The 24213-nt window shown below is 39.4% G+C and overlaps 2 protein-coding genes across 7 annotated transcripts in view; both read left to right on the top strand.

Moving 5' to 3' along the window:
• Positions 1–5528: 5528 nt before the first annotated feature.
• On the top strand, positions 5529–8218 carry LOC130419797 (uncharacterized). Of its 3 annotated transcripts, none has more exons than XM_056746773.1 (2): positions 5529–7115; positions 7280–8218. In XM_056746773.1, exon 1 carries the CDS (start codon positions 5775–5777, stop codon positions 6762–6764), a length of 990 nt encoding a protein of 329 aa, XP_056602751.1. In that variant the 5' UTR covers positions 5529–5774; the 3' UTR covers positions 6765–7115; positions 7280–8218. The 3 variants fall into 3 exon arrangements, with proteins under 3 accessions (XP_056602751.1, XP_056602749.1, XP_056602750.1); XM_056746771.1 differs by having other exon boundaries at positions 5529–7362; positions 7443–8218; XM_056746772.1 differs by having other exon boundaries at positions 5529–7442; positions 7607–8218.
• Positions 8219–9208: 990 nt separating this feature from the next.
• Positions 9209–24213, top strand: part of skic3 (SKI3 subunit of superkiller complex) — a 54187-nt gene continuing 39182 nt past the window's right edge. For 3 of the 4 annotated variants that reach the window (XR_008906460.1, XM_056745440.1, XM_056745442.1), the window contains exons 1-13: positions 9209–9593; positions 9713–9856; positions 10018–10109; positions 10202–10277; positions 10424–10567; positions 12053–12151; positions 12255–12363; positions 14706–14846; positions 16384–16485; positions 16896–17020; positions 20139–20225; positions 20327–20430; positions 20533–20659. Coding sequence is in view for 3 of the 4 variants with exons in the window: in XM_056745440.1 (XP_056601418.1) it covers positions 9504–9593; positions 9713–9856; positions 10018–10109; positions 10202–10277; positions 10424–10567; positions 12053–12151; positions 12255–12363; positions 14706–14846; positions 16384–16485; positions 16896–17020; positions 20139–20225; positions 20327–20430; positions 20533–20659 (1440 nt within the window). In the remaining variant the exon portion in view is untranslated. The remainder of the gene's footprint in view (positions 9594–9712; positions 9857–10017; positions 10110–10201; positions 10278–10423; positions 10568–12052; positions 12152–12254; positions 12364–14705; positions 14847–16383; positions 16486–16895; positions 17021–20138; positions 20226–20326; positions 20431–20532; positions 20660–24213) is intronic. The other variant, XM_056745441.1, reaches the window with a different exon arrangement.

The following is a 24213-nucleotide window of genomic DNA, read 5'->3' as shown; positions in this document are numbered from 1 at the left end:
GAGCTGTGATGTGGGGCTCCTCATTGGGTATAACTGTCCCAGAGCTATAAAACCCAACCTAATAATTGATGGAATGGACAATGAGCCCTACGCCGTACTTACAGATTTAGGGTGTGGCGTTGTAGGCTGCTCTACACCTGGTGTGCCGTCCTGAGTATATAACTTGACAGCCAGGTAAACTCTTACATAACATCAAGACTCTGAAGACTGTTGGCTTTTTGTCCACAGGTTTATTGACATTGCAATGGAAAGGTGAAACTGAAACATACATGGGGATAATCAGCACTATCTACATATACAGTATATCAACTCAAATTATACTAACTAAATCCCTGAGGAATATTACCCTAGCACGATAGTACTGTAGATAGTAAATAACAGACTTCTAACAATAAACTTCACAAAATGTAACCAACAAATAATGATGTGCAATCGTAGATGTTGTTAAAAATGATCAATACATACCCATGATGCTACAAATGACATAAGATGTATGCATATGTAGCATGATTAGTTCAGATCAAAATCAAATTGTTGAGCAAAGGTTATCAACTACAGCGTTGCAACAAATTACACCATCTTGTTGCTTTTCTCCACACAGACAGTCTCCTCAAGGTGGGAGGTTGACTCAAACACTCGTCGCCCACTGACTCTTTCAAGCATCCAATTGTCATCCCCAAAGAGCAACATGTAACAAATTTAAATGGAGAAAATTCAGGCCGCGTTAACCAATCAGAAGCTTGTTCTAGTAGTGATTTGATAGCGAGCTGAGGCAGAAATCCAAAACAACATTGGTGGACATAATAATCGTTGCTGTATGTGGATACCCGGAGCTGTACGATACATCATACTTTTATCGAAACAGGAATAAAACGGTTCTCAATTTGAGCTAAAAAAAAGACTCTTTACTCAATTTGATCATACGCTCTTCAGTAAAGAGCGTTTTTTTTTTTTTTACCAGATTGTCCGACCTCCTCACTCACGTTCTTACATTTACATTTACATTTAGTCATTTGGCAGACGCTTTTTTCCAAAGCGACTTACAGTGCACTTATTACAGGGACAATCCCCCTGGAGCAACATGGAGTAAAGTGTCTTGCTCAAGGACACACTGGTGGTGGCTGCTGGGATCGAACCAGCAACCTTTGATTTACCAGTTCAGTGGTTTAACCCACTAGACCACCATCTCCGGTGGTGATGGTAACCCACTAGACCACCATCTCCAAGCAAGAACCGTTTTATTCCTGTTTCGATAAAAGTATGATGTATCGTACAGCTCCGGGTATCGAGCTGTACAGGTATATTTATATCTAAATATAAATATATATATATTTATATACGAGACTGGAGCCGCCTGGCAGAAGCCCCTCTCAGGACTGTCTGTTGTGAAGTTTATTTCACGTGCGAATGAAGCGAATTTCACGCACGAATGGAACGAGAGTAAACTCAAAATATTCAAGCGTCCAACCACGCACGCATAACGCGATTTATTCGCGTTTTGAGGGAATGCTCTATAAGGCTGGGTCTCATTTCGTAAAGCTTTTTAAGGGCTAATCCATGTGTCCCACATTACAAAGTGACCTGTCCCAGATAATCAAATTTGTAATAATTGATAATTTTGCAAAAAAACACTCTTAGGTGTGGCTTGTCGCCTCTGGGTATAATATCTACATTCATTCTTTAGGGATTTCAGAAAAGACTAGTGTAGCTCTCCTGTAGTTTAGTGGTAAGCAGGGGCGGAGCCATCCGATTTTGCCGGGGCTTCAGCCCCGGATGTTTTGAGTGTAGCCCCGATTCCCGAACGAGAAAAAAAAAAAAAAAAAACCCTTTTTTTTTTTTTTTTTTTTGAGCCTATGTAAACCCGCGAAATCATAAGTTGTCCTATTTGCGCTTTGGCTTTGCACGTACTGCATAGTGCATACAGCCTGTAAAAATAGACCTTAAAAATAATCTAGCCTAGAGTATAGGCTACATTTCTTTGCTGTCGTTTCTTCCTGTTGAATATGCAGCAGGTAGGGGAGGAGCTAGCAGCAAAGTCAAGTGTCTGAGAGAGTGTTGTTAATAACGACAGACAGCGGGCAGGAAAAATGAAGCAAACGAGACTTTGGGGATTTTTTGGAAAGAAGTCAGTGGGTAAGAATTAATTTTTTTTAATCCTTTAAATCTAAAGATCATCATCTGGATGTCTTCTTTCACTGTATGTCTATTTGTTTAACTAGCTATTAGGGAACTAGCATCACTTGTATGTTACTAGCATCTGATAGAAGTTAGTAGGGGTGTGTGCCAAAAAATCGATTCACAGAAGAATCTAGATTCTCATTTGCAACGATTCAGAATCGATCTGAAATGTCCAATAATCGATTTAATAAATTAATTAGGGCTGGGCAAATTAACGCGTTAACGCGGGCGATTCATTTTTTCAGCTTAACGCATTAAAAATATTTAACGCAAATAACGCAGCGTCCGTTTTTATATCCATTTTGCTTAGCGTTACATGATCATCACGCTTATTCATGTAAATACTTCCAAGCGTGACAAGACACAAGAGACCGCGCTGTATGCCAATGTCCTGTGTGTGTGTGTGCGTCTTATGTCAGCTAATCAAGGGACACACACACACACACACTCCACGCACAGACAGACTCGCGTCAGTTTCCTGCTCACAGTTGCTCACCTGCTCGAGTTCTCTTTTGCTCTTGAACAAACAATAACATAGAGGATTTTGAGTATTCTCATATCAGGAGTCATAATTAGTTAAATAACGTCTTAAATGAACTTAAAGAGTTGTGAGGAAATGAGATGCGCGGGACATCGCGTGAGATGCGCGGCTGTTCTTAAAGTGACAGGAGCACTGATGATGCCTGTCATTAATGTTCATCACAGAACAACGGGAACAGAGAAAATTGAAGCTTTAATGATGATTCATCTATATTTAATTACTAATAATACTAATCATTACTACTAATGAGTAGCAATTGAGAACCAGACTGTTTTTGATAAAAGGCACTTTCCTGAGAATTGAACTTAATAAATGTGAAAAAAGACACTTTAATGTCTTCGTTTGTCATTCTGTATAGCAAAGCAGATGAGAGTAGATCATGATCAGAAACCCGATTAGAAATCATTATGGATAAAATCGAATCGTTTTGAATCGAAAATCTTTTTGAATCGAAAATCGATTATGAATCGAATCGTGGCCTCAAGAATCGGAATCGAATTGAATCGTGAGATGGTAAAAGATTCCCACCCCTAGAAGTTAGTGATACTAGCAAGTGATAGAAGATTGCTCAATCCATGCTCAATCAAATATAAAATAATGTGATCATCATCAATTATTAAACAGTGTGTAAATCAAAAGTAAAAAATAAAATAAAACGCTTAATATTACCAGATGAAATGAAGGGTAAGTTAACCCACAAATAGCCTAGAAAACTACTGTCTGTGAAGGTTTGGACTTTGGACTCGATCTACTCCATCTGTGTTTTTATTATTATTCTGAATCCGTTCTGAATCTGATCAAGGTGTAGTCTTCAACTTTTTTTTGTTTAAAATGTTGCCTTTCTTTATGAAACTTACCAACAATCAAGTGTTGATAAAAAATGCAACATTAAGCTAATGACATGTTTTTAAAATTAAGGTACAGTTAAAGTTTTTTTTTTTTTTATAAAAAAAAATATCTACATTTAAACACAATAGTATACTGTGCAAGTGCAAACATAATACAACAATAGTGAACTATAAGTAAAGGCAAAACTTGCAAGTATACTTGCAGTATACACTACTAAACTAATAGTTTACTGAGAGTACACTTCAGTGTGTACTTTCATAAAGAAAAAATACTACTTGTATTAAAATAGTAAACTACTACTTAAGAGTTAACTTGTAGTACAGATGCATTAAAAATGAGACACCTACCTAGCCTAGTTTACTACTCTTACACTTATAACTTAAACATATACTTTTATAAAAGTGGGCCAATTTAGTCCCAAGCTGTATTGAAATAGTACACATTGATATTGGTATACTTAAATATACTTCAACATTACTTAAGTATACTTCTTCATAAAATTAACTTGAAGTATACTTCTTTTTCATAAGGGTAGCTTACGAAAAAGTTTTATCCCTAGTTTTATCCCACTTTACTGAATACTTTCCTTGTTTATCAGATGTTGTTTTCTCTAAGGATATAACCAATAAGCGTTAACATAAAATGTATGTGTGACTTATGTGTTATTAGTTTGTAGTAAATATACACTTATACACATGGTTTTGTAGAGGGTAGCAAAGATGAGCTGCAGACTGAGGAGGAGCCAGCAGCAGCAGCAGCTGCAGCAGCAGCTGTGCCAGGATCAGACATGGAAACTGGTTAGTGGTAACAATAAATCAATTTTACTTTGGAGAAAGTTAAAAGTGAAACATTGATATACAGTTCGATGCCATGGTGTGTCAATGAACTTTGACTGAAGTCATTCATGTATTGCTTTAACTTAGTTGTTGTTTGAAGCTGAAGTTGTTTGAAACTGATTGGCAATTAGTTATGTGTTGTATCTGTTCTTTTGCATCACAGATGATTCAGGGAGGAGAGAGGCTGAGTTAGTTGAGGTCGCTAGTACTGTAGTGGAAGATTTAGGGACTGTAGAAACAGGCCCAGCCAGAGCAAAACTAAAAGAATACCCTCTCACAACCTTTGGACTACAGAGAAGGTCCTTCCAGCAAAAATGGTTTGAGACATTTGACTGGTTAGAGTACTCTGCTAGCCGAAATGCAGCCTTCTGCTTTGCATGCAGGCTCTTTGGGAAACAAGTGTCTAGAGTTAACAAAGATGTGATAACCAGCTCTGTTGGATTTTCTAACTGGAAACGAGCCTTGGACAGCTTTAGAGAGCACGATAGTAGCTCAGGACACAAAGCTTCAATGCTTGCATGGAAGACTTACAAAGCCAGTTTATCACATGGCAGTGTAGTTGAGCGAATGCATGTGGCCAATGTTGACCAGATAATTGAAAGAAGAGAATACCTTCGTCGTATCACTGCTGTCGTTAGCTTTTTGGGAAAGCAAGGCCTCACATTCCGTGGCCATGATGAGAAAGAGTCCTCTGACACTCAGGGAAATTTCTTAGAAATGATGAAATTTCTAGAGGAATTCGACCCCTTTCTCCAAAGCTACACACCTCCCGCCGATTCCACATATCTCTCTTCAGGCTCACAGAATGAGATGATTCAATGTTGTGCAGAGGAAGTTACTGCATCCATCATTAAAGAGATGAAGCATTCAAAAATGTATGCAGTGATGGCTGATGAGGCTCGAGATGGTCATGTGGAACAGCTTGCTGTGTGTGTTCGTTATGTGGGATATGAGAACACTGTCAAAGAAAGTTTTCTGGAACTTACAAGTCTGAAGTCTTTCGATGCACATTCCATTACAGAGGCCATTGAAGAAGTTCTCAAATCAAAAGGCCTGGAAGACCTGCAATGTGTTGCTCATGCTTACGATGGGGCCTCCGTCATGAGCGGTGCTGTTCGGGGTGTTCAGGCTCAATTCCGTGTGAAGCATCCAGAAGCAGTGTATGTGCACTGCTATGCCCATGAACTGAATTTGGTGCTTTGTCACACTTGCAGGGCTGTGCCAGAAGCCATTGATTTCTTCGACACACTGGAGAGTGTGTACTGTTTCTTCAGTGTGTCTTTAGTTAATCATCAGTCTTTCTCTGACATGCAAAAAGCCTTGGGCTTAGAGAAGAGTGAGCTTGTTCAGCTCTCGAAGACACGGTGGGCATGCCAGCTCAAATCAGTCACTGCCGTGATTGCAAATCTGCCAGCATTGTTGAAGTCCCTCACAGAATTGACCAGTACCACCACAGCAATTGGACTGCTTTCCAAACTTTCAAGACTTTCAAATGTCTATATGCTTGTGATGTTCAAAGCTTTGCTGTCCACTACAGAGGGACTTCACAAGTACCTTCAAAAAGAGGATGTAGACTTAGCACAAGGTCCATGCGGACAGAGGAAATGGCAGAGAAATTCTATAATCAGGCCAAAGAAATTCTTGAGGCCAACCATCTGTCAGAGACCCCAGCTCCAGGAGGTTCTCAAAAACGCAAGCAGAAGCGATTAGATGACTATGTGGTAGAGTCCACCACTGGCACAAGGGCTTATGTGAGCACTTTGGATAAGATAAGAAATCACATATTTTACCCATGCCTTGACAGAATGGTGAGTGAGCTGGAGGGGAGATTTTGTGGTGTTGGTGCAGAGCTAATGAAAGGCATCAAAGCTTGCCATCCAGCAGCAAATGACTTCCTGTGTGAAGAATCATTAGAGCTGATTGCCAAACATTATAACATGAAGGTCAGTAAAGAAGAGGTTGCAGTGGCTAGACAGTTCCTGATCAAAAGAAGAGATGAAGGTGTCATTTCAGATATGGCAAGTGTATACAAGCTCCTTGACCCTGACATGTTCCCAAGCCTGAGATCAGTCTTTCAAGCAGCACTAACGATTCCTGTCAGCAGCTGCAGTTGCGAAAGATCATTCAGTGCTCTGCGTCGCCTACACACATGGTTGAGAAGAACCATGGGTCAGCAGAGGCTCAATTACCTGGCAGTGATGTCTATTGAGAGGGGACTTGTGTGTGTCACAGACCATAACAGTGTCATGAACCGATTTGCAATGCTCAAACCAAGAAAATACCCTTTAATGATACCCAGCAAAACAAGTGAAAAAGCAAGTGATGAGAGAAAGACTACAGCAGGTGATGAGAAAGACTAGCAAGTGGATGAGAGACTAAAGCAGGTGATGAGAGACTACAGCAAGTGATGAAAGACTACAGCAGGTGATGAGAAAGACTAGCAAGTGGATGAGAGACTACAGCAGGTGATGAGAAAGACTACAGCAAGTGATGAGAGACTACAGCAGGTGATGAGAAAGACTACAGCAAGTGATGAGAGACTACAGCAGGTGATGAGAAAGACTAGCAAGTGGATGAGAGACTACAGCAGGTGATGAGAAAGACTAGCAAGTGGATGAGAGACTACAGCAGGTGATGAGAAAGACTAGCAAGTGATGAGAGACTACAGCAGGTGATGAGAAAGACTAGCAAGTGATGAAAGACTACAGCAGGTGATGAGAAAGACTAGCAAGTGGATGAGAGACTAAAGCAGGTGATGAGAGACTACAGCAAGTGATGAAAGACTACAGCAGGTGATGAGAAAGACTAGCAAGTGGATGAGAGACTACAGCAGGTGATGAGAAAGACTACAGCAAGTGATGAGAGACTACAGCAGGTGATGAGAAAGACTACAGCAAGTGATGAGAGACTACAGCAGGTGATGAGAAAGACTAGCAAGTGGATGAGAGACTACAGCAGGTGATGAGAAAGACTAGCAAGTGATGAGAGACTACAGCAGGTGATGAGAAAGACTAGCAAGTGATGAAAGACTACAGCAGGTGATGAGAAAGACTAGCAAGTGGATGAGAGACTAAAGCAGGTGATGAGAGACTACAGCAAGTGATGAAAGACTACAGCAGGTGATGAGAAAGACTAGCAAGTGGATGAGAGACTACAGCAGGTGATGAGAAAGACTACAGCAAGTGATGAGAGACTACAGCAGGTGATGAGAAAGACTACAGCAAGTGATGAGAGACTACAGCAGGTGATGAGAAAGACTAGCAAGTGGATGAGAGACTACAGCAGGTGATGAGAAAGACTAGCAAGTGGATGAGAGACTACAGCAGGTGATGAGAAAGACTAGCAAGTGATGAGAGACTACAGCAGGTGATGAGAAAGACTAGCAAGTGATGAAAGACTACAGCAGGTGATGAGAAAGACTACAGCAAGTGATGAAAGACTACAGCAGGTGATGAGAAAGACTACAGCAGGTGATGAGAGAGAAATATAACTAATATAGAAGGACATACCAGATAGACAGCAAGAGGAGAATAGTGTATGTTGTATGTTGACTCTGTGTATATGTATTGAGCATAATGTTAAAGATGTATAATGTTATCATGCTCAGTTGAGCAATGGTTATGCTCTTCATATCCAAAAAAAAGGTTGTGCTCAGTTGAGCACTGAGAGGATGTTAGCCTGCCTTGAAGATAATGTTAAAGATGTATTTTGACTGAAAGTAAAGTGTTACTGACTGTAATAAAAAAAAAAAACCTCTTCGAGTGATCCCTGTATTTGCATTAAATGTTCTGGGCTAAGCCCCGGATGTCCTTCAATGCTGGAAACGCCCCTGGTGGTAAGAGCATTGCGTTAACAATGTAAGGATATGGGTACGGTCCCAGGGGATTGTACATACTTAGAAACAATTGTATTGGATAATGCAATGTTAGTCACTTTGGATAAAAGCATGTAGAAACAGGATAATTTGTTTCAACAATAAATTGTTTTTTTATGTGATGTTTACTTGTATATGTATTTATAATTATAAAATTAATTGATTTTCTTACATCAAATTTACATATTTTGTATTCATGTTTATCCTATAGTTTTCTTTTAATTAAACATATTACATTACTTCATGCATCATGTCATTGAATTTGAATTACTGAAAACGTATGCATTTACATTTTTGTAGTCTGTATTAATGCATATGCCAACATATTAATTACATTTAGTAGCCTCTTATAAAATGAATAGGCTAAAAAGTATTGGTTGGCACTTATTAACAATATTGTACACAAGTGTATGTGTGGGCTAGCAATGCATTTCTAGGGTACACTTAATTTATAAGCAAAAATTATTTTATTCCTTGTCCATAAAATCAGCGAGATCATGAAGCAGCTGCACGACGTCTCCTTTGTGAAGGCATTACAAACATCTTGCAAATGCCGGGAAAACTCATGGTAGGTAAAGTACATTTACATTTAGGCATTTGGCAGACGCTTTTATCCAAAGCGACTTTGCTTTATCCTATACATTTTACATAGGTATTTGCAATCCCCTGGGATCGAACCCAAAACCTGTTAACGCAATGCTCTTACCACTGAGATACAGGAAAGCTAATAGCATTACTGATGTTAATGCACCTGTCTCTCATAACTTCAGTTGTTGCGCTTGTTATTACGTCACATGGTTAATATCTGGCCCATGTACACTCCAGTACAGTAGGTGGCGGATATGTACCACAAACGTAATTTGCTCCACGCCATTAAAAAAATCAAAGAAATCCTCAATAAGGCGGACAACTACACCCATTCAGGGAAAACGTACGTACCCATTTAGTCCCGTTGAGTACGTACCTAGGGATATTAAGTACCTACCTCATTGAATATGGGATTTCGGATTCAACCTTTGCTTACTCCGAACTCGGACAACACTACAAAATGGCGGCCACCTGATGTAGCGCACTATATAGGAGTCGGGGGCGAATTCAGCACAGTCCCTGTCGCGCTCCAGTAACGCAACCGGTTCGTTTGTTTAACGACGTCATTATGGGACACGCGCATGCGCTGTTTTTCACTCACGGATAGCTACAGAGAAACTTCGGCCAATTTAAAAACATGTCAAGCAAGGAAGTAAAAGCTGAATTGAAAAGTGCCAGGGAAGCTATTAAAAATAAAGATTTTAAACAAGCTTTGAAACATTGTAAGGTAGGTTGTTATTTTAACCTGTTAGAATAGAATCATGTCTGTATATTATATGGAGAGGTGAGTGGTTTGTCATCAGAACAATTTTGCACGATTAGGCAAGTACATTTTTTTTACACCAGGTTGTTCTCAAGCAAGAAAATAATAACTACAATGCTTGGGTGTTCATTGGCGTGGCAGCCACAGAGCTGCAGCAGCTTGATCAGGCCCAGGCAGCCTATGCGAAAGCAACCGAGCTGGAGCCAGAACAACTACTGGCATGGCAGGTATATAATTTTGGGGAAATTTCATGAAGAGTTCATTATTATAGGGATTATTTTGATGATACAGACTTTGATTTATTATTTGCTCGGATAAGTGTGGTTGGTCGTTGATCAATTTGTGAAACAAAACAATGAGCATTTTAATACTTACTTTTTCCCCCTAGGGTTTATCAAATCTGTATGAAAAAAGCAACCAGGCAGATTTCAAGACCAGGCTCGCAAAGGTTTATCAGAAACTTATAACGTTATATGAACCGTAAGTAAAGTGGACATGAAGAGTGATTTGCTCTCTGATAGATCATGCTGATAAACAGTTTTCTTTATCTTTGTCTTTTTCTGCATTTTCAGGTCAGACAAAGCGAAGTGTTTTGAAGTAAGCAAGAAACTGGTGGACATCTATCAGTCGGAGAAGAATTATTTACAGGTGGAAAATTGATACAAAACATGTTGTGTGATGTTACAATTAAAGATGTAGATTTTTAGGAAAGAGTTATTAAAATATGCAACTTATTCTCAGAAACACCTTATGTGCGGTTATTATCTGTGAAACAAATGCTCCTCCTCCTGCAGGTGGCCAGAGTGTGGCAGAAGTTGATACTGTTGAAGGAGGGGGAGGATGGAGTCCAGAATTTAGAGCTGCTGGAGCTGTGGATGGAGATGACCAGACTGCTGCAGGCTACTGTGGAGGATCAGGACAATGAGACTCAGCAGCACGTCAGTCACATTTATCAATACTTTGCATACTTCACCCAAAAATGAAAATTCTGTCATCATTTACTCACCTTCGAGTTGTTCCAGATCTGTATAAATTTCTTTGTTCTGATGAACACAGAGAAAGATATTTGGAAGAATGCTTATAACCGGACAGATATGCAATTCAATTTGATTCCCATAGAAGAAATATTACTTTAAGAGAGGCAGAAGTTAAGATAGAAATACAATAAGACAACAATCTCCAAAGTTTTTTTTGCTATCCAATATTTATTTTATTCATAACATTAACCCATATTTGACTTATAATTGAACATAAAAAAAAATTCTGTGCTTTATTTTAGTTGCTATTTAAAGGCAGTTGTTGATGTTCAAATTACCAAAACAAACACACCCCTACCCCCATCTTTCGCTTTCTTCGGCGCTCGACTCGACTTATGTCTGTCCTGTGCACTGTGCGTGCACCTTACTGCTGATTTACTGCGTAATTCGGAAACCACTGATCCCACCTTTAATTATTTTGCTCAGAGAAAATGTTGGATTATTCAGACATGCAACTCATTTCCTCCATGCAGTAAATGAATAAACCATCTGTATCTGCCTTTTTCATGCTATTGCCAATATGCCGATGGTGTTAAATGAATCCAGTATTGGCCAATTAATATGGGCAGCCGATACATCAGTGCATACCTACTAATTTGTATTGCAATATGGAGTGTTTGTTAAATACTAACCTTAAATCAAAACTAGATTGCAGATTTAAACGTGGTATGTGATAAAGTAACCTTGGTGTGTGAGAAACATTACCTGGGAGATAGGATAGAAAAGAAAGTGTAAAAGAGGGCAGACTGGGAGCTTGCGGTTATAACGTTGTTAATAACATTAGGTTTCTTAGACAGACCGATCAAATGGCTTTGTTGAGCTGCAAGAATAATTTTTGTATTGAATGCAAGTTAACGTTAGTAGCATTTTGGACTTTCAAAGATGTGGCGTCTCAGGATGTGCATTTTTTTAACCATACAGTTCTTAAAGTCTCTTCACTTATTTGAAATGTAAAGGCGGGCCAGGTAAAGATGATTGGTGGGCCGTATTTGCCCCTCGGACCGCAATTTGATTAGCCCTGGTATAGAGGGCTATACTGTAACCTAGTGGTTACTCCATTACACAGGCCACTACACATTTGTTCTACAACCAGAAGGCTCCTTTTTAACCATATGTTGAGTAATTGTTATGAATTTAAGGCCATCCAAAGTTTCATTGAAAAATTATACACAAATCAAAACTTTTTAAAAAGTATTGAATAAATTACAACATACTGTATGTTGAGCACTTGTTGGGTGCTTTTCCTTCACTCTTTGTTAAAATGTACCTTTTTAAAAATGTCTAATTTAAGGAAGTATACATTTAGACACAATTAATCATTTGTTAACATTATCTTTACATTTACCTAGTTTACTATTTTACTTTGTGTGCTTTGTAATGCAACAGTTGATTTTAGCATATGAGAGAGCTTTGGAGCTGACTGTAGATGTACCCAGCGAAGCCCACAGGAGTCTCACAGAGAATTACATATATTTTCTTTCTAAGGTTGGCAAATAGGCATTTTTTTTTACTTTTTTAAACCATTATAATGATACAAAAATGTTATAACTTGTACAAAACAAATGTTTCTTTTTTATTTATCTTATAGCTTCCTTATGAGGTGATCAAGCTAAAAGAGATATGTAATGGCACATTGTCTATCTATCCAACCTTCTCCTACCCTCTAGAGGCCCTCAGTGAGCACTACATAAAAACAGGTCAGTTTATTTTTTATACATTATACTGTACATTGTGTGGTCATCAAGTCTAAAAAACTTAATTAAATGGCTCATGGCATTAATGTTTTTTTTTATTTTGTTGTCTGAGATGTTATTATAATATTACAATTGTTTTTCCCCCAAATATAAAAAAAATAAGTTATTTATGACTTTTTCTAGTCTGTTTTAGTCTCATGAATAGTCAGATTGTGTGTTTCCCATTGAAGAGTCTTCCGTGTAGCCATCCACTTTGTTTCACAATTAGCATACTCCCCATCTATGAATAACTGCTACGCAAATTATGTATCTAGTAATGCTGGAATCCTATGGACTTCATTCTCTGCTTTGGCTACATCATATTGCATAAATGCATAAGATACTAATAGGCTATATGCTTAAGTGGGCGGGACTAAAGCCGCAATTGGGCAATTCAAACCAGTCTGTTTACAAAACGTAATGTTACATCTTCGAACTCACTGACGTCAGATCAACTCGCCTGGAACATGTCCAAGTCGACATCATCAAGGGCCGCCTGTAGCCTAGTTTTGAATGGGAGGACCAGTCACTACTCTCTCAGAGCGTCACTACTCTCTGCACTAGAGGTTCTTGAACGAGGGTCTGTTTATATTCCTGTGTGAGGGAAATGGCAGCATGGTCCAATTTGTCAAAATCTGGTTGTGTGTGAGCTTTGAAGCCATTCTTAAATTGAGAGTAGCAGTGATCTAGCGTATTAGGCCATCTTATTTGAGAGGAGACATGTTGATAAAAGTTTGGCATGACCCGCCTGAGATTGGCTTTGTTAAAGTCTCCCGCGATGTTGATTTCCAATATAAAAAGGAACCACCTGTTCTCTTGATACCACCCCTGCTACCCTGTTTATTGAGTTATTGGATGTTGTTTCACCTAGTGTAAGTTATTGGATGCTGTTTCACCTAGTGTGAGTTATTGGATGACCTAGTGTAATTTGCATTATAAATGACTCCCTGTATGGTAGCGCTGTTCCATCCTACTTCAAACATGCGGTGGCTCACCCTTTGGTAAAAAAAGACAAACCATAATTCTTCTGAACTTAAAACATAACTATAGACCAATCTCCAAGTTGCCCTTTCTGCTGAAATTTCTGGAAAAATTCATTCTAATCCAACTTACTCGATATTTAATTTAAAACAACATTTTAGACCCTTTTCAGTCTGGTTTCAAGGCTTGGCACAGTACTGAGTCTGCCCTTTTAAGAGTGACAAATTACATCTTATTATAATATCAGTCGACTCTGGTAAATGTGGAGTCCTGTTGTTACCTTTGATACAGTTGACCATTGCATTTTGATAAATAGGTTAAACCATGAGGTCGGCATCCGTCATGCTGCTTTAGACTGGTTTTGAGTGTTATACAAGTATATTTGTTGAAATTGGAGAATTGTCATCATCCCCAGTGCCAATCACATGTGGGGTGCCACAGGTTACATTTTTGGGCCCAATTTTATTCTCCTTTTACATGCTTCCCCTACACTTGATATTTGAGCGTCAATAAGTTTCCTATTACATCTACGGTAGACAATACCAAGCTATATTAACAATTAGATTCTGGATGTGATTCTGTTCTTTCTCTGCTAGCATGTCTAAATGATATTAAGGAATGAATGGATGAAAATGTTCTCCAGTTAAATGAAAAAAAAGACTCAATCTTTGGCTCAAAATCGCAGATTGACAAAATCTGTCAAACAATCACTCTTATGTTTAAAACCTTCGGGGTCATTTTTGATTGCCATTTGAAGTTTGACAAAAAAATTAATTCGGTGGTTGGGGTCAGTTTTTTTCCGGCTAAAGTAGCTACGAAAGTTAAAATCTTTCCTTACTTTCAGTGATTTGCTGACCGTTATCCATGTCTTTATCTCCTCAAGGCTTGATATCTGCAACGCCTTCACAGAAGTAAATACACCTTGTAGCAAAGTGTAATTTCTTAGTTTTGTCACATGAAAAGATATTATTAATTATTTACTAAAATGTGAGGGGTGTACTCACTTCTGTGAGATACTGTATGTATTTAAAGCTCTACACGGACTTGCTCCATTTATATATCAGAACCTTTAAGTTTTTATTTACCTCAGAGATCACTTAGATCTTCAGACCAGTTGTTACTAATTGTCCCAAAATCTTGTCTGAAATCTATGGGATACGGGTCAGGGGTAGTAGTTTGTGATGTAGCAGGTTATAATGATTTCTTGTTTGTATTATTTTCAAGCTATTAGATAAGAATATTTGGTGTGATATGTTTTATCATGCGTGTCTTTTGCTCCTGTTTGTGAAGCACTTTGTCTATATAAATAGTCCTTGACCTTGCAGGTGACTGCAGTGAGGAAGCTGTGTGCTACTTCAGACGTCTCTCAGAATTAGATCCAAACAACTCAGTTGCTAACTTTGGCCTCGGTGTTAAAGCTCTCCAAGAGAAGAAATATGAGGATGCCATCAAACTTTTTAAATTGGGTGAGTTAATATATATCAGTAATGAACTAACAGAGTTTTTTACAGGCTGGGGCAGACCATTGGTTAATTTGTTTATAAAATGTAAGTCCTCAGGTGCCATATTCTGAAAATTTAAAACACAGAAACAGTCAACATCATAGTGCAGTGTTTCCCACAGAATTTTGTGAGACTATGGGAGCTTATTTTCCACTTGAGGGGTCCGGAGGCATGATTCCGCCATAAGAAAATGTTGCCTATTTTAAAGGTTAATGCTGCAATCTTATGCATTTTAAGGGAAAATTAAGTGACTTAATCTATAATATAGTACAATACCTTTAGTAGTAACTTCATCATTGGCTCCATAGATATAAACGGGGTTAATTGGGCACGACACATGTTAAGATGGGGATAAAGAAAAATAAATGGCATCCATCCATGTTTACTGCGCAAATCCATCAGTGAAACGGCACACTACAGCATATAAAACTTTTAAGTAAACATCAGTAAATAATGAAAACTTAAATGATATAAGAAATTTAAATATTAAATAAAAACGCTCTTGTTGCAGTGACAACTTCATCAGTAGCGTATTAATCCTTACAGTCCTTTAGAATTCCGTTTGAAACAAACTGTTTATATCTACCTTGGCTTTCCTATTCAGATTGTCATTAAAACGTTACTTTTTCCTAATCGTTGGTGGAACACTTACATGTTTGGCACTAGTGCGTTTTGCAATAGATAAAGATATTAGGGGATATTTTCATGTTTTAGCAGCAGGGAAAACTGGAGGAGCGGATCCATGTGCAGAGAAGTTCTTTAATAAATCCACAAAGTGAGTAAAATCCACAATTAAATGAGGAACACAGCATGGTAACACTAGCTGACACACGGCGTCACGAAAACAACGATCAACAAACCATAACTGAATAAAGGGGCAATGTATATACATGAGATGAGACAAACATGAAATAAGACACAGTTGAAAGCAGTTACAATAACGAGACCCAAGGCATAATGAGAAATGGAGTCCTACAAAAACAAACAGAAACACGGAGCACTCTGGGCCCCTCAGGTGGCAAACCGAGGTGCCAGCAATAGGACGTGACAAATATATGCATTTGGCAGACGCTTTTATCCAAAGCGACTTACATTGCATTATCCTATACATTGGTTTCTAAGTATGTGCAATCCCCCCACCACCTTGCGTTGTTAACACAATGCTTTTACCACTGAGCTACAGGAAATTTTTTACTTAAAACGTCCCTGAGTGCATGTGATGTATAGCCTACAGCTCAGTTATGTAGATGTGCTGCTCAATTTAAACTATTGATGTTAACGTGCTGTTTTCAATTTAAAAATTCAATCTAAATGAATTGATGTTGTAAATGATTCATTATGTCTTGCGGTCCAGATTGATTGAAGCCGAGGTCCGCCTATTGAGAATCACTGTATGAGATGGTGTTGTTTTAAGTAAACACTGAATGTAGACCTGTTCCCACATTTTTATAAACATTAACTAACATGTATTTATTAACATTCATTATGTCTTCGACTGCAGGGCTGCAACAAAGGCCGAGTTCCATCATCGGTTTGTATAATCTAGCTCTGGCTCAGCTAAAAATGCATAGATACTCCGACTGCATCACATCGTCCAGTCAAGGTACAACAGTCTAGCAATGTGTTTCAGAAAACTTTTGATCTTGGCATTCAGTGAATATTAGGTAAAAATATAAGTAATTTGCCATTTCATAGTTACACTTGTGCATCTGTATTAAACAAGTTTGTGTTTTTAAGGCTAAAAACACTTCAAGACTTTTACTCAGATTTTGCCCAGATTTTCAGTCTCGACTTGTTGAAGAAAGTCTGTGACAGTCTGCAGATTTGTTCAGTTAGTGTGTTTCTATCTGAAATTTTTTAAAAGTATGCAAGTGAATATTAAAAAAAAAATCTGTTCAGATTGTAAAAGTTTTGTAGTGTATTCTAGCCATAAACAGACATTTCCTGACTTCGCAGCTAATCTAGAAAACCTCACTAGTGATGTTATATTTGAAGTCTTTTTTGTTTATCCAGGGCTAGAATTGAGTGTGGGGAACTCTGATGATTGGACACAGAAGCTACAAAGGATAAGACTAGAGGCTCTGGTAAGAACTGGAAGAAAACAGGATGCTGACGAAGTACTGCAGATTATTGCACAGGTACAGTTCCACGTCAAACACTTATTGTACTGTAAAGTTTGATTAGGGCTGTTGCGTTGAATGAATTTCACATGTAAATATAGTTCATTTGGAAATATGTTGTTTTGCTGGGGAAAGAAAATGGGATGAGGAGTGAGCGCTGGGGTTGGGGGTCCATAAGGATGGTTTGAGATATGATTGAGTCCAGTACTGCAAAAAGTTTGAGAACCACTGCTTTACACCACTGATTCAGTGATTTTGTGTGGCTTAGTAGCGTGGTATGGAATATTACCACATTCACCCTGGTTTTGGTGCCAAATAAATAAGCTATATTCTTGGGCTGTTATTTTGTAGCCTATATAGATTTTGTTTCAGACAACAACTTTGATTACTTGAAAACCCAGTTTTATTGAGTTGACCTAACCTGGTCTTTTTGCTGAATTAACAAAAATCTTTGTGTACAGATAACTTAAAAGCCAAATAGATTGTCTATGCGTCCCTACCAATATCCAGAGAACACTAAATTGTCCTTACCAATAATTTTGACCAAGCAATTAATCTACACATACAACTTCTGATGTCCGTCTACATTTATTTATTCAGGAATCATTGAATTGAAATTAGAAATCTTTTAATCTTTTATTGCGTTCTGTAAAAATTATGAAAAGATTGTGGTACACAAATGGTTTCGTATCTGCAATGAGTCCCGCCTCTGTAGCTCAGGTCACTAATAGGCTTGGATATGCCTTTCTTGAGTCCCGCCTCTCTAACCCACGTCATTTTATGATTGCCTTTGCCGTCTCTCGACAACGTAAGGCTGCAGATGATTCTGTGCTATCTAAGCGCTTCAAATCAAAGCTGTGTCTGTATCGACAAGACAGGATGAACATGATTATGCAGGCTACTGGTAAGAAAACATTCTTACCAACAGTTAACTCTTTCTATGCCATTGATGAGTTGTCTCGTCATTTAAAAAAAACGGTTCCCTGCCACAGACAAGTTTTTACGGCAATCAGTGTTTGTACTGTTATACAGCAGGTGGCGCTGTTACACACTTTTTGGAAAAAGTACAGAATCCCAGAACCTAGAACATATATGTTTTATCGGTTTTTAATGATTGTTCTGAGTGTAATCTGGGCAAAATCTTTGACAAAAAACGTTAATTTTCTCAGCTGTTTAATCAAAGTGATGCATTTTTGAAGAAAACTACCTACATCTATGGAGTGATAAAATGAACAAATAATGATTGAAGAATACTGTTTATTTAGTTTAAAAGCTGAGACTCTATTCTTTCATTTGAGAAAATTTACTGTGAGCCATTAAAGTTTGGTGAAAATGTAAAAAAACGCTGGCGTAGGCTGGCTGGAGTTAATTGACAAAGAAAATGGGACAAGTTACATATTGATTCAGAAACAGTTTTTTTCCCAATGCATCACAATCCCCTATTGACCGGATGAGTTACAAACTTAAACGTTAGTCTATGCTTGTTTACATCTATTAGAATTGCTACATATAGTCGGATATCATGACAATCGACTGTTTCATATGGCTTTATTAGCTTTTTTTTTAAAGTTATGATCCAAATTATGTTACCCTTTAACTGTTACTGTACGTTCACACCGCCGCTCTCAAGAGTGTCAGAAGAGTGTCTCTTACTCTGGCCGCCCGGTCAACAACTCTGTAGAAAGATTACTGGACGCTCTGGCGCTCTGACATAAACCAAAGTTTACAGGGCTGAATTCTCTGAAATCGTCTTAAGCGGTGGACTTCTACGTTCCGAATCACGTCATAGCTCATTACCATAAAGATGACCTGATTTGAAACTCTCCTCGACGCCCTCAACGGCCAAGCAGCAATGATGCTCACTGCTGGCTCACATTGAAAATGACTGGCTTGCGGCCACTTTGATGCTCTGGACGGCGGTGGTGTGAACGCACAGTTAATAATTAGTTCTGCTGTGTGAGGGTTATGTTTCAGGCAATATAAAATGTTTATCATGTAGAGAATGACATAAATGTTAAACAAACCAAAGTAAGCCATTTTAACTTTTACTTAATTGCTTTTGTTTATGGCATTTATAATAATTATAGTAAGCAATCAATGTCAAGAATGTTCATATGGAACGCATTAATGCATCATTTTGTCAGGTCAGGCGACAGAAGCATGTTGTGGAGAGGCAGGGTCACAGATGAGGTCAAACAATCCATAGTAGTATGTAAGTTGTAAAATTCAGAACTGTTTCAGTACTGTTACACATGTCAGGTTGAGAATTTACAACTAACAGTAATGTATGTAACAACATAAATGTACAATATTCTATGTTTTTATTTATTTATCACAATTTCACAACAACCTCATAATTAGGCAATATCCAAAAAAATGTGTTTAAATATATACTAAGGGAGTTTGTAAAGTAATTAAGGCTCACACAGAGCGAATGAAAAGCCTTTTGATAAAGCACACTGCACATAGTCTCAGCCTCAGACGTCTGATGCATAAGGCACACTTTCTTGGAAATACTTCAGCAAGTGTGAAGTCGTCATCTGCTTGGTTAAAGTCTACAGGATTTCCTGGAGACGTGCATGTCGCATTCTTTAATTGTCCGCCTGGAAACAACACGAAGCTGTCTGATCGAAGTAGTAAGCTGGTATGTTTACATCGGTTGGAATAAGAATTCATCACAAATCACAATCGACTAAACGCTAATTTCTTAAAAGTATGCAAGGTTCTCAACATAAACTAAAAAACGTTGTTGCTGTTAACTTTGACACATCCTTGAATGTACACTGGCCTGTTACTGGGGGGACAATTCCACTCCTCTAAAATAATTTTTTAGTCAATAGTATTTTTTACTTTTTTAATGATTTACGAATGTAAATTACTGATTTGTTTTGTTTATATAGCCTATTTATTTCACATTTATTATACATGCATGAAGATCAAAACAAAGAAAGTCATAGGCTAGTTAAAATTAATAAATGTAAACACTGCGGTTGACTTGTCAGAAGTTTACAGGATTGTGGTTACTTCAACTGCCTTAAGCTTGATATAGTTCTACAGTTTCAAAACACACAAGTATGGTTTTGGGTAATTTATTTTATTTATGCAATGCTGATATATAAAAAATGACTTGTTTTAGATTTCAGATGCCAAAAATGACCCAGTGCTCTTAGCTTTAAAAGGAAGGGCTCTCCTGCAAAAAGATCAAACTGATGAAGCTTTTGAGGTGAAAGCTTTTTCTTTGTTATGACCTGATTTAAACTGTTGAAATATTTTTATTTAAAAAACGGAGCATCTTTTCTTTGAATAAAATAATAATCATTACAGGTTTCTTTGGAGCTGCTACGCTTGTACCCGAGCACTGTGGAGGGTCTTACTCTCAGGGGATTGATTTATCTTGCATCAAATGAACACAACCGGGCAGAGGAGAGGTAAGGGTTAAGGCCCACCCATACACGCAGATAGATGCATGTTACACAGCCATATGAACATTGACACAAGACTATTGTTGTCTTCATCTCTCTGATTTACAGCTTTCTTGAGGCTTTATACGGAAGCTCAGAGAATGGTGAGATTTACTTCCTCTTAGGGCGTTTGTACTGGAGCAAAGGAGAGGAGACTCGAAGGGACCGTAGCAAATCCCATGCGCATTTACTGAAGGTGAAACAACAGTTCCAGATATAACACAGTTTATGAGTATAATGTTATATCACTTGTCTTTAATTTGTTAAAATAATCTCTCTTTTGTGGAGTAACATAGATTAATCCTCCTTTATTTTGACCTGAATCCTACTCTTAGTACTTTGCTATCAGTAACACACTGCTCACAATATTAAGGGAACACTCACATTAAACCACTCATTGGATCTCTATAATGGAAAAATTGAAGTCTTTAATATTTAGATATTTACTTATTACATGTATTGTGAACTTTATTGATAAAAAAAATCACGTAGTGGTCACAAACTAATCGACACCTTAAGGGCTGGATTCCAAATAGATTCCAAGTGGAAAATTTAAATACAGGCTAATACAACTTGAAAGAATTTCATCACGGCAAGTCAGTCAATTTAGGTCAAAAGGGGGTATGCACCTGATGTCACCGCTCAGGTAGCACCACGTGAAGTCAAGCGAGTCATGCCCACTGAGTGTTGGAAAGACTGAATGCAGCAGAGTTTACAATTATCTGCATTCTATTTAGAAAGGGATAAAGTTGTTGTGTGATTGATGGTATAAATAGATTGAGCACGAAATGGGAGATTTCTTTGCAGAACGATAGAATGAAGCGAATGACTTGCTGCAGCAAATGTAATGTAATGTTAAACTGAAACGTGGAAGTTTGCTAGGAATTTAATATAATATTTGTTTTTGAAGTGTAATTTTTTTTTTTTAATTTTAACTCTAAGCTAATTTGCGCAAACATTTTACACTAAAATAAGATATTTGTGATATGTGTGAGTCCAAACCATTTACAGATCACATTTCATTGCTCACTGTAATAAATCTCCATAAAAGGAAGGAAGGAGGCGGGAACCGGCAGACATTAAACACAAAATTTTAATATAAATAATAACAGCCGGCGGCCCCTCACGGACGACCGCCGGCGAAATAACATAAACAGCAACTATAAATATAAATACAAACGTAAAACAAGTTCGGGCCGGTCCTCTCTCTTCGACGGTCCGGTCGCTCGTTCCTTTTATATGCTCCCATCTCCTACGTGATTCGAGGCCGCTGTGCGCACAGCTGGCGCTAATTCACAATTACTCACCGGACTCGAACCACGGTCTCGCCCCGCCTACTCTACTACATACCCCCATCACCCCTCACAGGCCGGGGGTACCCCCGCGACTGTGCAAGCTCCCTCCCCCTCCTTCGGGGGGGTGGGGGGTATGCAGCGACGAGACGAGACAACGGAGACGGGAGCCCTCGGAGCGACCGGAAAGAGAGAGGGGAGAGAGGAAAAAAAAAATTAAAGTCCGGTTCCCCGACATGCTGCCGCTCGTTCCTCAACCAGCCGGAGTACTCTCCTTCGCGGTGCCTTGCGGTGGCCCTGGGGCTTCGGTGGACGGCTCGACCGTCCGCCCCCTGGCGGCCGGCGGTGGCTCCTCCTTCATCTGGGAGTCGGGGCGGGCTCCCCGTCCCCTGCTCCTCCCCCTTGGGCGGACGGACGCAGGCTCCGGCCTCTGGCAGGCGGTGGCCGCACTCGGCACTTCCGCCTCCTGCTCCTCCCCCTCGGGGGACGGACGCAGGCTCCGGCCTCTGGCGGACGGCGGCAACCCCCCCCGCTCCCGCTTGGACGACAGCCACCCCACCTCGACCCAGGGGCGCGGCAGCAAAGGTCGCCGTTCCACCGAAGATTTGACGGTGGCCGCACTGTGCACTTCCGTTTCCCCAGAGCCACCGCTTCGGGCAGCCACTGGCGGACGCCCTCCGTCCGCGCTGCCCGAACTCTCCGGCACCGCGAGGCCACTCGGCGGCGAGGACTCTCCGACAGCATGTCTCTCCTTCCTCCCGAGTTTCGGCACCACTGTAATACATCTCCATAAAAGGAAGGAAGGAGTCGGGAACCGGAAGACATTTTAAACATTTAATAAATTAATATAACAGCCGGCGGCCCCTCACAGACGACCGCCGGCGAACAAAACATGAACATAAATATAAATACAAACATAACATAAGTTCGGGACCGGGCCTCTCTCCTCGACGGTCCGGTCGCTCGTTCCTTTTATATGCTACCATCTCCTACGTGATTCGAGGCCGGTGCGCGCACAGCTGGCGCGAATTCACAATTAGGCTACTCACCGGACTCGAACCACGGTCTCGCCCCGCCTACTCTACTACACTCACATTGGGCATAAGTGTTTACGTTTGCAGCAACTATTTCAATTTGCTATGAGGAATCGAGCGTAGCATAGCCTCCTTGCTAGAGAGTCTGTCTCACATGCCGGACCGTTTGCTGGTTCGAGGCCTACTCGAGGTGGGTGCGACTAAGACTGGTCACAAACAGTTAAAGGTCTGATGAACTGGGCTTGTTTATTGTTTTATAATGTTGTATAAGGTCTATTTATGTCGTTCGCATGGTTTTCATCCAAAAACATCAAAATCAATAACTAATAGGCTATTTTCTACCCAGGTTTGAAGGCCAGATGCATTGAAGACACTTGGAAGTAAACACCCACTGCTTTGATTGGATAGCAGTTTGCTTAGTTGGAGCCTTCTGTGAATTTGGTTCGAGATGTAATGTTAGGTTACACATTAGCACCATTCACAGTTTTCGCAGGGCATTAGTATTATCTGAAGACCTCTTGTGATTTATAAATGACCTCCCCACATCAGTATTTCATGTGACGGATTCGCACGGCATGATTTGACTCAACTTTACTGACTTATTCCTTGATGTGATGGCAAGTCTTTGCATATAGTTTGTATAGCCTATAGTTGTATTGCCTTTAATGAGATATGACCGTACCTGTCAGCATTTGAGACCAGTGATCCCGAACCGGACAAAATATAACCCCGATTGCGGCAGTTTCCATGGTAAATAAACAAACGGGAGACTCCCGCTGACTTATGGATATCACCCAGCACCCAAAATAATACCAAAACACTTCAAAACAGCCCCCATTATCCACAAACGGTGGAAAAAACTTGAAAAGTTATACATGAGCCCGGTAAATCACAGAGATGCCTATTCGCAGGGGCTTAAGATCACAGACACCCTCTGCAATTAATACATTGATACTAATATCGTGCGAATAGTGCTCAGGGCATATCAAGCCATCTCTAACAAAGCAATAGTGACGCATAGTACAAAAATGTTTTACTCGCATAATATTGCTGCACCATATTCAAGGCACAGCACTACTTTTTAATTTTAAACTGTCCACAAATTCAGTGTCGATCTATGCCTTGTTCACAAAGGAATCCTCAGAGAAATGAAACAAACACACGCTCCATGTTTTCCCACATATGCTGGACAAGTTTAAAAATATACTTTAACCCTGCATTCCTAATATCGGAATCCGAAGGAAGGTTATGCAGCGACTGTATTTTCCATAACCAGGGGTTTCACAATATTAAGCCATCTTCAACGGCATGTTTGTTTATTGTTTGTTCGCTCTATCTGGTTCACACATGACAGAACCAGTGGCGCGGAACCAGATAGAACGAGCAAACAATAAAGAAGGGCTGGGCGATATATCATGCGACTC

The sequence above is a fragment of the Triplophysa dalaica genome, chromosome 4 (genome assembly GCF_015846415.1).
Source record: "Triplophysa dalaica isolate WHDGS20190420 chromosome 4, ASM1584641v1, whole genome shotgun sequence".
In the NCBI taxonomy this organism is placed as follows: domain Eukaryota; kingdom Metazoa; phylum Chordata; class Actinopteri; order Cypriniformes; family Nemacheilidae; genus Triplophysa; species Triplophysa dalaica.
This window is presented reverse-complemented; position numbering and strand designations above follow the sequence as displayed.

Bases quoted from the DNA above. Each gene is read 5' to 3' on its own strand.
- LOC130419797 (XM_056746773.1), top strand. From the start codon at position 5,775: ATGCCAGCTCAAATCAGTCACTGCCGTGATTGCAAATCTGCCAGCATT.